At 39.0% G+C, this 12,699-nt stretch overlaps 1 protein-coding gene across 2 annotated transcripts; it reads left to right on the forward strand.

Annotated features, from left to right (window-relative positions):
* Nucleotides 1–2,774: 2,774 nt before the first annotated feature.
* On the forward strand, nucleotides 2,775–10,520 carry LOC132955414 (probable phosphatase phospho1). Of its 2 annotated transcripts, none has more exons than XM_061028264.1 (2): nucleotides 2,775–2,927; nucleotides 5,645–10,520. In XM_061028264.1, exon 2 carries the CDS (start codon nucleotides 5,681–5,683, stop codon nucleotides 6,461–6,463), a length of 783 nt encoding a protein of 260 aa, XP_060884247.1. In that variant the 5' UTR covers nucleotides 2,775–2,927; nucleotides 5,645–5,680; the 3' UTR covers nucleotides 6,464–10,520. The 2 variants fall into 2 exon arrangements, with proteins under 2 accessions (XP_060884247.1, XP_060884248.1); XM_061028265.1 differs by having other exon boundaries at nucleotides 2,833–2,958.
* The last annotated feature ends 2,179 nt before the right edge of the window (nucleotides 10,521–12,699 follow it).

Genomic DNA, 12,699 nt, shown 5'->3' on the forward strand with positions numbered 1-12,699 from the left:
GGACAGAGATTATAAAGTAAGATTTTAACATCAGTGGTAGTTTTGGCTCCACAAACTTAAAACTGTGTTAATGAGCTGCTTGTATGTATTGCATCTTATCTTTTTTTCTCTCAAGAAGCTGCCTGTTCACGTCTAAAATCATCAATAATTTGACAATCAATTAGGTCATGTAGTCATTGTTGGTTTGATGGTGTTAAAACAGCTCTTAAAAACCAAAAAGAATCCAGACTAATGTCCAATAGTGAGCATTAACATGTAGTTAATGGTTGACATGTTTGTTTCAAAAGTTCCAGTAGTTTATGTAGAATGAACACGATGGAGTTTGCTGACGTGATTGTTTTTCAGATGACACAATTTTGGCAACACCACAGTTTAATTCAAACCCTTTTATTATCCTGAATTGAATCACTTTTAGGTCATACAGGAAAAAAATGACATGTGTGCCAATTTAGTTTTTTCACTTTTTTTTTACAAACTTTTTCTCAAAAGACTGAGACACAGAGAGAGAGAGAGCGAGAGAGAGATACAGAGATATTTATCTTTTAACCAAACTCATTATTAAAAATGATTTACCTTAAGACTAAAAATCACAAACTACTTTGGAGGTTATACAATAAGAGAAATAATATCTTCTAAAATGTAAGGTTACAAATCTGGACTGTCATCAAGTGTCAGACACATAACTGAAGTGAAGCATGATGTGCAGAGGTTAAAAGTTAATGTACTATGTCAAAAACTGTACACATGTTAAGTTTGTGCTCTATCAGTGAAGGAGTATGACTCAACAGTGAAGGTTAAAGGTCAACGGGGAAGAATCCAAGTTAGTGATCTGAAACATATTAATGTTTGCTCCCAAAGCCAATACGTGTATAAATCCTATCTAACATAGATAAGACCCCCTATAATGAACCTATGATTCAGTCAGATGAGATACAATAAATGAGAGGAATCCTTTTATCACAAAAGTCATTTCTGTCAACATCCTGGTTTTAAATGTACGATGAATGATTTATACAATTGGACTTCTGTGTAAATCATCACATGCCACACATTATGTAATCACATGATGAACCCTTTGAAGAGGTTGACCACGTCATGGACTGAAGTGTGTTTGGAAAGGTTGGAGAGGCTGAAATGATAACATTATGCCTATGTTTCCCTTTCTGTATCAGCTAAGAATGTAAGTCTGGACGTCTATCTCGCTCTTACCTAACAGGGAGTTTGTCAAGCTTCTTGGTACAGCCGATGTCCTTTGTTTAACCCTCAGCTGTCTGCAGCAGTGGCTGTCTTGTACTTGTTGCTGCAGCTGACTCAGAAATGCATTTATTTTTAGATGGACATTACCAGCACAAGGCAAGGTGACAAGTTATACAATATTTTCCAGAACTGTTCTCTACTGCTTCTATTGGGTTTATTTTTCAACTGAGTTATTATTTTGTATGTTAATTTATTCAGGAAAAACCTCATTGAGTTTAAGACTCACTGGCCAAAAAGGCAGCAACACGTTTGAACAAAGTTACAGACAAACAACACATACAAAATGACAAAACACTGTTCAACATATTCTGAGTCGCAGAGCGGAAAGTCATTCGTCAAAGCGTCAACAATCTGTAGCCTCTTCCTCACAAACCTTCAACTATCTCTTCAGAAGAAAGGATGACCAGCGTGCACAGACCCGAATCCTGCTGCAGCAAATGGAGCGGCATACCTGAAACTGCTTTTCCCCACTTCAAGGCACACTTTGCAGGAACAGATAGCAAGAATGCAAGCTTGCCATGTCACTGGCTCACCGAGCAAAGGTGGTCCAATCATTTTCAAATGAATACCATTACACAAGTAGGGAAGCAGATTAAGTATTGCCTTACAAAAAAGGAAATGACAGAGTGGTTGATGAAGGCCAGCCAGCTCCAGCATACAGAATACAATGATGAGTTAGGGACTTCAGATATGTAATGAACCTCAATGCTCCATGGTAAACTGTATCCAAAGAATAAAGGCATTGACAAGATGCATGTCAAAATAACACATAACTGTAGTCAAATAAAGGCGTACAAGTAGCAGAAACAAGTTTTTTTTTCAGCAAAAGAAAAACAAGACTTATTTCAACAGCAAAAATCCAGCTGCAACTTCAATTTCTTTATGAGCTGCTGAATATGAAGAGAAAATACAGCTAATCATCAATTAAGAATATATGGTAATTATAAGACAATTCAGACTCAATCACATCACCCTGAGAAAAACTTAAAGAAGGCAGGGCCCGTGTTTTTTTCTTTTGAGCTTGTAAACATAATGAGTTATGTCTTATCAGGATTCCAATAAAGTATTAATTCATGAAAAATGCCATGTACTGTATCAAAGACCTTTTGTTAAGGAAGGAGAGACTAATGCTGTGTGTAGGCAAAGCAATACACAATAGTGTCATCTGCATGAAAAATTGCGTATAGGAACGTTATGACTGATAGATGCTATAAAGTGTAAATAAAATAAAATAAAATACATCAATAAAATAATATAAAATTCAATTCAACCAAAAATTCACATTTTGTGGCATTATACTTTAAATGGCAAAACAGATGGCAAAATGTTCTGTTGTGGTTACTGTGATTCGGCTCACACTCTGTTATTCTTTGTATCTTAAATAATTGAAGTGGCATTTATGTAGCCTACTTAAAGAAGGTGAAATACAAGTGCACACCTACCAACCACTCATTGTTGCCTTTCAAAAGAATGTTCCTCTCGCTTGCTTTTAATTTGAAAGGTCACGTCGGATAATCCGTGCTTTACGGTGGCTGACTTGACGTCATTGCTTAAAAAGGGAAACCCTCTGTGCTTGCTGTGGGAGTCTCCTTTAAAAAAATCTTGCCGCGTCACTGGGATGCGGTCGCCGGAGCCGGGCACCTCGCCTACCATCCCGCGTACCATCGCCGGTAGGCCATATTTTCTGATTCTACTGTACAGGTTGTTCTTGATCGTCGTTTTTCTGTGTGTGTATTTTTTTCTGCTAGAATCTGCCTTTAAATCCATGCAGCGCGATGTGACCACAGACCCGGTCAACCTAATGACTCCTGACTGAGCCGCAGCTTATGACTTTCAGTGGTAACCTTTCTCACACAGAAATAGCGCTGCGGGGCTATAATTAGATGATTTAGTTTGTAAATATATGCCCTGTTAATAATGCAGCTGCTGAAGAGGAGCAGCCGCTCACTTGGCACAATGTTACGTTGAAGCCAACCTGCAGGTTACAGGACGCTTAAATAAGTGAGCACCAAAGCAGTGGGTCTCATATTACAGGCTAGCACTGTCAAGGAGGAGACATGGTCATAAACAAAATTGAATGCATTCAGTCCGTCCTGCCAGGAAGCTGCCCTTCAAAGCTAGAAATCTGTATTAAATGCATACATCAGGTGTGGTTTCAGTATGTTTTTTTTTTGTGTAGTTCTGTTACATGTTCATCATTTGAATTTAACTTTAACTCTCTGTGAGGCTATTATTAGCTGAAGGCATAAACCCAATGCCCCCTGCTACAATGATGGCTATACTTGCACACAGCTTGTGCAAGACATTAGTAAAAACAATCTTCTGGCTTGGCCTTCTAAGAACATTCCTTGTACTTGTAATAAGCACCACAACCTTTTTTGTATGACTGTTAATGCTGATGTTCAAATTAGCTACTATTTACATTTAGCTTTGTTATACCTAGATAGTGTTTTAAATATGAGGTGTAAAACATTTCATTATTTTAGCTTCATTAACTATTGCATTATACGATTACATAATCATTTTCACAGATTAATGTAAGTATATTTTAACATAATGTAGATAGATAGACAGATAGATAGATAGATAGATAGATAGATAGATAGATAGATACTTTATTGATCCCGAGGGAAATTCAAAGCATCCAGTAGCAGGTTACAAAGACGTACATGTCATGAAACATTTGTTACAAATTAACCACAAAACCGACGCCCCCCCCCCCTCCCTCCCATACATATATATTAACCCGAAAAAAAAAAGATTGAAAGAATAAGAAATGTACATAACCCGTGCAGGGATAAAAATATATGTGAGATTTAAACAAGAACCTATAAACAGTTGAGGAAAGAAATCTGTAATTAGACCTGAATGTAAAAAAAAAAAAAGAAGAAAAAAAGTGTTGACCTCCTGAAGTTGTGTTGTTTATATATGTAGAGTAATGTTTAAAAAGCAGATAGTGCAAAATTATCAAAAAACAGACATTAAATAACAGGCAGTGCAAACATTAAATTAAAGGATTGAAGTAATTGAGGTGATCATTAAAGTGTCCAACTAGAGGCTGACTCTTGGGACAGCTGTGCAGATGGGAAATGGAAAAAGGAAGACCACCTCCACGTCGACCCCCACCCCCCCAAAAGTTTAAACATATGATCTGGTTTAATAAGATATTTAAGAATACAAAAATATACATACCATTAAAAAAAAACCTTTATGAATTTTCAACTACAGGGACATCAGTGCTGTTCCTAGAGGCTAGTAACTTTAAGGAGTGCATGCTTTTGTACTGCTCCCTTTCTTAGCGCTATGATGATCTTACGATACTGCCTTGTTAATGTGGAATAAAAAATGTAATCTGCTAAAATATTGGACCTTTACGTTTTTTTTTTCAATCAGAGGAAAATGTGATAGAATGTCAGCTTTAGCTAGAGCTTTAGCCTAAGCTGGAGCTAGCTCACTAGCTAACCCTGACTTGGCGTGGCAGTTTGTGTTTGGGTCTTTCTCTTCTTCTTTTAACAGTTCAAGCTAATTCTTTCAGCAAAAGAATTCACATTTCATTGCATCATTCTTCTGTATGGCAAAAACGTTCTAGTCTTTACTGACCTCATGGTGTTGTTACTGTGATTTGGGTCTGTGTTTCGTAGGTCGTCTATATTTTAGGAGAGAAAAATTTGCCATGCAGCTTCGGAATTTAGTCTAGTGTTACATTAAAATTACGACAAAAAAAAAAAATAATTTCAAGAAGTTAAATACTTCTAAACGTCTCACTCCTGGTTCACATCTCCATACACAGGTCCATTTGTTCCACTTATGGTGAAGGTACGCTGTGACACATGACCTTTTTCTTCGCTCAAGTTACGCCACATGCCTCCAACAGTGGAAGCTTTGTGCTGCAAACATATCTGCTATGTAAATATGGAATTGGCCCAGGTTTAAACTGTGGCATGTATAAATAACTGTCTCAGTTAATGTTCCCTCAATCCTGAAAGAATGAAGGAATGTCTGAGTGGCAAAGGGATTAAGGAAACTTCAGACTATGTGTGGCACATTAGAGGCTGCTGTTATAATTCCAAAGAGAACAATTTGATGGATCCTGGAAAATGAGCTTCGGACATTTGTTATTTCTTGAACATCCTGTTTAGTCTTGTTTGATTTAAATCAGCTTCCCTCCTTTCCTCTTGTAAACATATGTTTTCCCTGCAGCTAATGGCCTAATTAAGACGTTTTATATGTTATGCTATTTCCTCAGCTCTACATGGTCCCACAGTTCTTTAAAACAGACACAGTGTGATTTCACACAGATATTTTTAGAAGGTAATTTACTGTAATAAAACAGTCATATTTGCAAAGAACATGTCAAATGTTTCACACTCTCTGTTTTCTTTCTTAGTGACAGACCAACCACCGTTTTCTTCACACGCCAAAGATGTCAGCGCCATCAAATGAAGTCCATGTGGTGTCGTCACAGGATCAGCGCTTTTTGGTTTTGTTCGACTTTGACGAGACCATCATCAACGAGAGCAGCGATGATGCAGTGGTGCAAGCTCTACCCAGCAAACAGCTCCCCGACGGGCTGAAGAACAGCTACAGGGAGGGCCACTACAACGAGCACATGCAGAAGGTCTTGGCTTACATGGCGGAGCAGGGCGTGTCAAAGGGCTGCATCCATTCAGCCGTGGAGAAGATCCCACCCACGCCTGGCCTCCTGAACCTGTTGCAGTATTTGCAGAGCCACAAGCAAGACTACGAGCTGGTGGTGGTCTCCGACGCCAACATGTTCTTCATCGAGACGTGGTTGGAGCGGGCTGGGGTACGAAAGCTATTCCAGAAGATTTTCACAAACCCTGCCAGTTTTGATGACACAGGCAGACTGGTGCTGCTCCCGTTTCACTCCCACTCCTGCTCAGGTTGTCCTGATAACATGTGCAAGCAGGTGATCCTTCGCGAGTACCTGGCTAAACGCCAAAAGGAGCGGGATGGTGCTCCTTTTCAGAGGGTTTTCTATATCGGAGATGGGGCCAATGATATCTGTCCCTCTCTGGCTCTTGGGTCCCGGGACACAGCATTCCCCAGGAGAGACTTCCCCATGCACAGGCTGCTGCTGGAGATGCAGCAGTCCCAGGCAGCTCAGTTTAAGGCTAACATAGTTCCTTGGGTCAGCGGCGAGGACATAGTGTACTACTTGAAAAAAATAATGGAAGAGAGATGAGATCAGTGTGTGTTTTTGTGTGTGTGTGTGTGTGTGTGTGTGTGTGTGTGTGTGTGTGTTGAAAAAGTGAGTAAATGAAAGGAGCAGATATAGCAAAAGTGCATTAACCCTATTCCTGGCGAGGGGCAAGATAAGCATGATTTTACCCAATAACCTTTGGTAAACCCTAGAGTGTGCATCTATTTTCTTTTTTCAAGATTAAGTTTTGGGCGTTTTGCCTTTCTTGGATAGAACAGTGGATAGAGTAGAGAGTGGGGAATGACATGCAGGAAAGGAGCCACATGCCAGACTTGGCCCCAGGCAGCCCACATGGATGTCTAAAGCCTCCGTACATGGGGCGCGACCTAACCGCTAGGCCATCTGCACCCAGCGTGCATCTATTTAAGTCATCTGTTTTAAATAAAAAATTGACATCTGTGGGAAAACGCTTCTTCCTATTCTTCTGGAGAAGTTAAGACTATCAATGCCAATGTGATGTCTTAACAGTAAATATCTAGCTGGAGCCAGCACTGGGTTAGCTTAGCTTAGCATTAAGATTGGACACAAGGGCAACCACAAGCTGGCTTTGTAAGGCAACAAAATCTACAATCGACCAAATGTAAAAACTGAATTTTCACTTTGGGAACTAATTATTTACGATAAAAACAAAAACTAAGATAAAACAAAAAACCTCTAAAAGGTTGAAAACAGGCATATTACTGTACAGATGAAAATGTGGATCTGTCTTCCCAGGACATACTCAAGAAACCAAAAATGTATTTCCCAAAATGTTAAACTTTTTTTTGTTAGCTTGGCATAAAGCCTATCTTTATTTATAGGCTGCGATTGTACAGTTATATGCATATGCGCATTATGATCAATAATGGAGATATAGTATACACTGCAGTATTGGTTTTGCACTTATTTCTTGTTAAATTCTTAGATCCTGTTCATTTGTCATTTTTCATGTATCTGCATACATAAAAAGACGAAATGCTGTCCTCCCAGCCCCAAGCAGTGACAGAAAGAAAAAACATGTAACATATAGAGTCACAAATATACCTAAAAATCTACTAAGGAATAAAAACAGCTGTAAAAGTATAGTAAAAATAATTATAATAAAAACTGCTCAGATGATATAAAGTAACAAAGAAAATACATAAAAAAGAGCCGACAAGAAATAAAGCAGGCAGCATACAGTTAGCACCAAAGACATTCAATGAGTGTCTAAAGTGCAGTGGATTTAAAGTGCAAGTGCAGCACATGTCCTTCTGATACTAATTAGTGTGACAGAGGAGGGAGGTCCAGTTTGTTAATGATCCTGACAGACTGTGTAAAGAGACTGTTGAGCGTTATTCTTCATTTAGCAGGAGTGCTCCGATACCTTTTGCCTGACGGAAGGAGGGAAAACAGTTTTTGAGATGGATGGTGGGGGTCCTTTCACGATGCTGGAGGCCTTGCAAGCACAGCGCTGATTGTAAGTCTCCAGCAATATTTTCTGCTGGCTGTCTTCACTATCCTGTTAAGCTGCCATTGTTGGGCAGCTTTACAACTGCCAAACCAGGAAGTGCGTATGTTTAGATGGTTTCAGTGGTGCCTGTGTAGAAGGTGGAAAGAGCTGGGATGGGGAGACATGCCCTCTTTAGTCTCCGGAGGTGGTAGGAGCCGCTGTTGAGCCTTTTTTACTATGGCTGAGGTGTTGAAAGAGGAGGTCAGGTCGTCCGGAAGGTATGCACCCAGGAACTTGATGTTGCTGACCCTCTCTACAGCTGCACCATCGATAATCAGGGGCAAATGATTGTGCCTGCCAGTCCTCCTGGAATCGATCACCATCTCCTTGGTCTTGTCAACATTTAGAGCCAGATTGGGAAGTTTGCACCATGATGTTAGTTGCCCTAACTCAGCTCTGTGTTCCGATTCATCATTGTTCCTGACAAGTCCCACCACTGTTGTGTTGTCAGCAAACTTGTGGTTGGTGTGGTTGGGGTCAAATTGAGCACAACAGTCATGGGTAAGCAGGGTGAAAAGCAGGGGACTCAGGACGTAGCCCTGAGGTGACCCTGTACTAACTGTGATGGTTGTCGAGGTGTGGCGGCCCACTGACTGTCTGCTGCCGCTCCGTCAGGAAGTTAAGAACCCAGTTGCATGTACCTGTGTCCAACTTCAGCGACCTCAGCATCTCAACCAGTTGTTGTGGTATGGTATTAAAAGCTGAGCCAAGGTGGATGAAGAGGATCCTGGCATAGAAGTTCTTGTCTTCAAGGTGGCATCTGGTGGTTATTCAAAGCACTACATGACTACGGGAGATAGGGGCAACAGGACGGAAGCTGTTTCAAGTCGGATCAAAATGCTGAAGCTCTTGACCAAAACTGACTGTAAGTGCTCCAGAGCAAACTACATCAAATGGAGGAGGCTCAATAAACATACCATGCTCTGCAAATATAAATGGAATTTACATTAGAACATGTCTCTATGTTTAACATTTCTGCACAATCTATGTTGTGAAATGTGCCACAGTTTCTGAGCTTTGTTCACCAACAGCTTAAAGCTGTTCCACCCTTTAGGGTGTCTCTTTGTAGGCAGCCCATCTTTGAAAAACACAGTGTTCAAAGCCTGGACGATGGATACACAGGATCAGATATTATATCACTACCTGACACTGTTTGGTTGATACAAGAGGGATAAGGTAACAGAGACTCTTGCACATTGGCTGTGCATTCACCTCCACCCAAGACTCTTTACCGATACCTACTCTTGATTATACAACGGTAATTTACACCAGCATGAGATCCAAAGGGAATGCTGTAGCCATATGCCTGCACTTTGGCTCAATGTTGTACCCTGTGAGCCTGAAACATTGACAGAAACTGTACAAGTTAAAGACTTTTAAATCTAGTTATGTAGTCATTAGCTAGCACCCTGTATTCAATGTATTTATGGTTGAATGTATCCCTTTAAGCTACACCGTTATGGATGAATTACAATGGTTCCAGTCTCTTTTGAATATTTGCATAATAACGCAACATGTAACCTCATTTTGCCTCAGTAAAATCATCACAGACACTGGAACATATATTTTAAAAAATAATTATGGACACTTGCATTCATATACATGGTTTACAGGGACATTTCTATATTTTTATGAAAAGGACATTCTAAATATGCATTGTTCAGTCTTGTTGGGGCCTTTTTTGGGTTTGTCATCCAGCAATCGTCTAAATTTTTGATACTAATAGGGCATGTACACTGTCTGTTTGTAGTTTCTTGCAGTCTATGTTTAAATTAGGTGTGTAATGTACACAAGTGAACACCCCCTATAATGGTCCTGTAACCTTAGGCAAGAGGTAGTATGAATAACTGAGTGTATATTTATATTCATTTTATATTAACAATATTTTAAACAAAACATGTATATCCACATACTGTACATCTTTTTCAAGTCATTACACAACACACAGAGAGAGGTCTGGTGCTGTTCAAAAATAGTTAAACATAAGTATTAAATATTGATATTGATGGAACAACTTCGCCTTAAACTACATCATAAAACTGTAAAAGTGCTTGAAATTTCCTAAACCAGTGTTTTAATATCTCAGGGAGACAAGAAAAAGTGTTGACAGATTAACAAAACATGTATTTATATTTAAAGTATATAGATGCTACTCTCTGAACAAAATGTTCATTTGATGACTAACATTATTGTATTTATAGGAAATCAACGCAGCTGAAGTGTGATCCTGAAATTCTTTGAGAACAAAACCTAATCAGTTTTGTTATTACACGAACACACAAGTTCTTCAAGCTTTACCCGCTCTAATGGTAGAAGTTGGGGTATTTTCATTTGCTTTACCTGTATTAATATGTGTGTACCTGTAAATCTTCCATGGAGTTCAGTGCAATAATCAGTAATGAATACTTGATATGATGTAAAAGAGATTTAAGATTCATTAGAAATAAAAAGACGTACATTTTCAGGGATGATAATTGACTACAGATCACCAAACAACAGTTTTGTCATGATGACTTAGAAATGGTATTATGGCTTCACAACCAAATAAAGTCATGTGTTGTTGCTTGACTGTTGTGCTTTTTTTCCCTATTTTTTGTGTGGTTTACTGTAATCTATTGTTGGTATATGTATATTTATTTAGTCATTATCTAATCATGTGTGTAATGCATCAGTGTAAAAGGAATATAAAGCCATTTCCTGATTCATTTGTTTATTTTAATTTGTTTACCATCTGTGCGTGTAAACTACTCAAATCTAGTTTCATCTTATAGACATTGAGTGAAATTTAGAGTTTTTGCGATACTGGTACCAGTATCGGTAAGGGCCTCTAATACTACCTAAAATCTAGTTTCAGTTACAAATATACTGTTCAGAACTATGCTTCCACTATCAGTACCTTGATCACTTATCTACTTACATCAATATCTGAATAGTTTTTATGGATCTTTTTTTCTAATATTCATCTTTTACATTTTTGCCTTTATTCGATAGTAGAAGTTGGAAACGAGAGAGAGAGAGAGAGAGTGGGGAAAGACATGCGGAAGGGGAAAGAGGTCGGACTTGAACCCAATCCTCTGCATGGAGGACTACAGCCTCCATGAAAAGGGTGGGACCCAACTGCTAGGCCATCTGATCCCTCTTATATTTGATTATATTATATACAATAATATTTTGCAGGCAAAGTGTTAGCCTGCAAGCAAGTTAAGGTTAGCCAGCTTGGTGTAACTAGCTTTGTTACAGGTCTCTGGTCTTGCATTGGTCACTTCATATTGTTATCTGTAAAAGGATTTGTATTAAAAGTTTACTCATAAATATTATATTTACGAGTTATTTACCTGCCAAAAAGCTATAGGAGTCTGAATTTATCAGCAAATGTTTTCCACAGTATTTCACAACTTTCTGTTTCAGAGCTTTTGTTGTAATCACAGGATCTACATTAGTTTTCCCCATTTTTCACAGAACTACCAACATATAACACTCGCTTTTTTGCGCTCTAATTTTACCTTCTTGTTGTGTGAAAGGGTCATGAAAATATTTAATTTTAATTTTAATTTTTAATTTATTTATTTAAATAAATAAAAAATTCCAACCTTCTATAAAAATTCAATTCAGTCTAAGTAGAATGGACCATTCCTTAACCAGTTGGAGCTGAATATTTTTTGAAGGGTGATTAATGGAATTATACTGGTGTGCTTCTTTTTAAGTCACTGGTTTTGGGAGTGACATTGTCAACCCAATGTCAAATAAATTAGGTAAAGAGAGGGGGAGTGATTAAGGGAAAGGGACAAGGAGAAGAGGCATCACATGATACAATTCATCCCCTCAAAGTTGGTGCCACGTTGAATTAGCAGCAGAGGCAGAAGCAGAGAAAGGAGGACACAAGGGACCCGGAGTGAAGAGTGTCATCTGAACCACTTTCTCAACTTGCAGGACTTTAGACAGCCAAAGGACAGAGTGAAGACAGAAGGGCAGGATTAATGAGCAGCTAATGAGAGAGCCGACAGAGAAACTTGGAGGTGGTAGGGTCAGTCAAAAGAGAGTCAGCAGCTACAGAGAGCAGCTGAAAGATGGTCAGCAGCACTGAGCTGTGATAATATGGGTAGACATAAGAGATTAGATTTAAAAAAAAAAAACAAGTGATAGGTCTACAGTGGGTAGTCACATTTAGATCTTGTGTAATGCAGTGCATGAAAAAGAATTGTATGATTTTATTAACCTTTAGGACCCCAAATGTACTTTATATCATAGGACAGACTGTTTTAGGTTGGGATGCTTTTCCATCCTCCCCTGCAAATGCCAACTTTTAGTAAAATGTTGGTATCATGAACAGAACCTCCAAATGCATTTAGAATTTCCCCCAAAATCCAAGAGGAACAACAGACTGCATGGAGTCAAATGGGAAAAAATGGCTTGGGTTAAAAATAATCTGCCTGGTTAAATTTGGTATGACCCTGCTGTGACAGCCATCTAAAGCCCCCAAAGCTTCGCCAGATTATTGCTGCTGTGCCAGTCTCCCAAATCCTTTGCCAACTTCTCCAAGGCTGTTTGGATGAAGGAAGGCTTTATGGATCTCCATGACAGTTCTGTGGACCACCCTTAGGAAAGTAGGTTTGGGCGCATCAACATCCAGGTCTGTCACATGGTAGGACATCCTGAATACCAGCCAATGAACAAAAAACTCAGTTCTTCTGGATTTTTGTGCATACTATTAGCCCTGACTTCATGAAGAATTTGTAGAAGACAAATG

The sequence above is a fragment of the Labrus mixtus genome, chromosome 21, assembly GCF_963584025.1.
Source record: "Labrus mixtus chromosome 21, fLabMix1.1, whole genome shotgun sequence".
In the NCBI taxonomy this organism is placed as follows: domain Eukaryota; kingdom Metazoa; phylum Chordata; class Actinopteri; order Labriformes; family Labridae; genus Labrus; species Labrus mixtus.

Excerpts from the sequence above, each read along its gene's own strand:
- LOC132955414 (XM_061028264.1), top strand. The coding sequence starts at position 5,681 with ATGTCAGCGCCATCAAATGAAGTCCATGTGGTGTCGTCACAGGATCAG.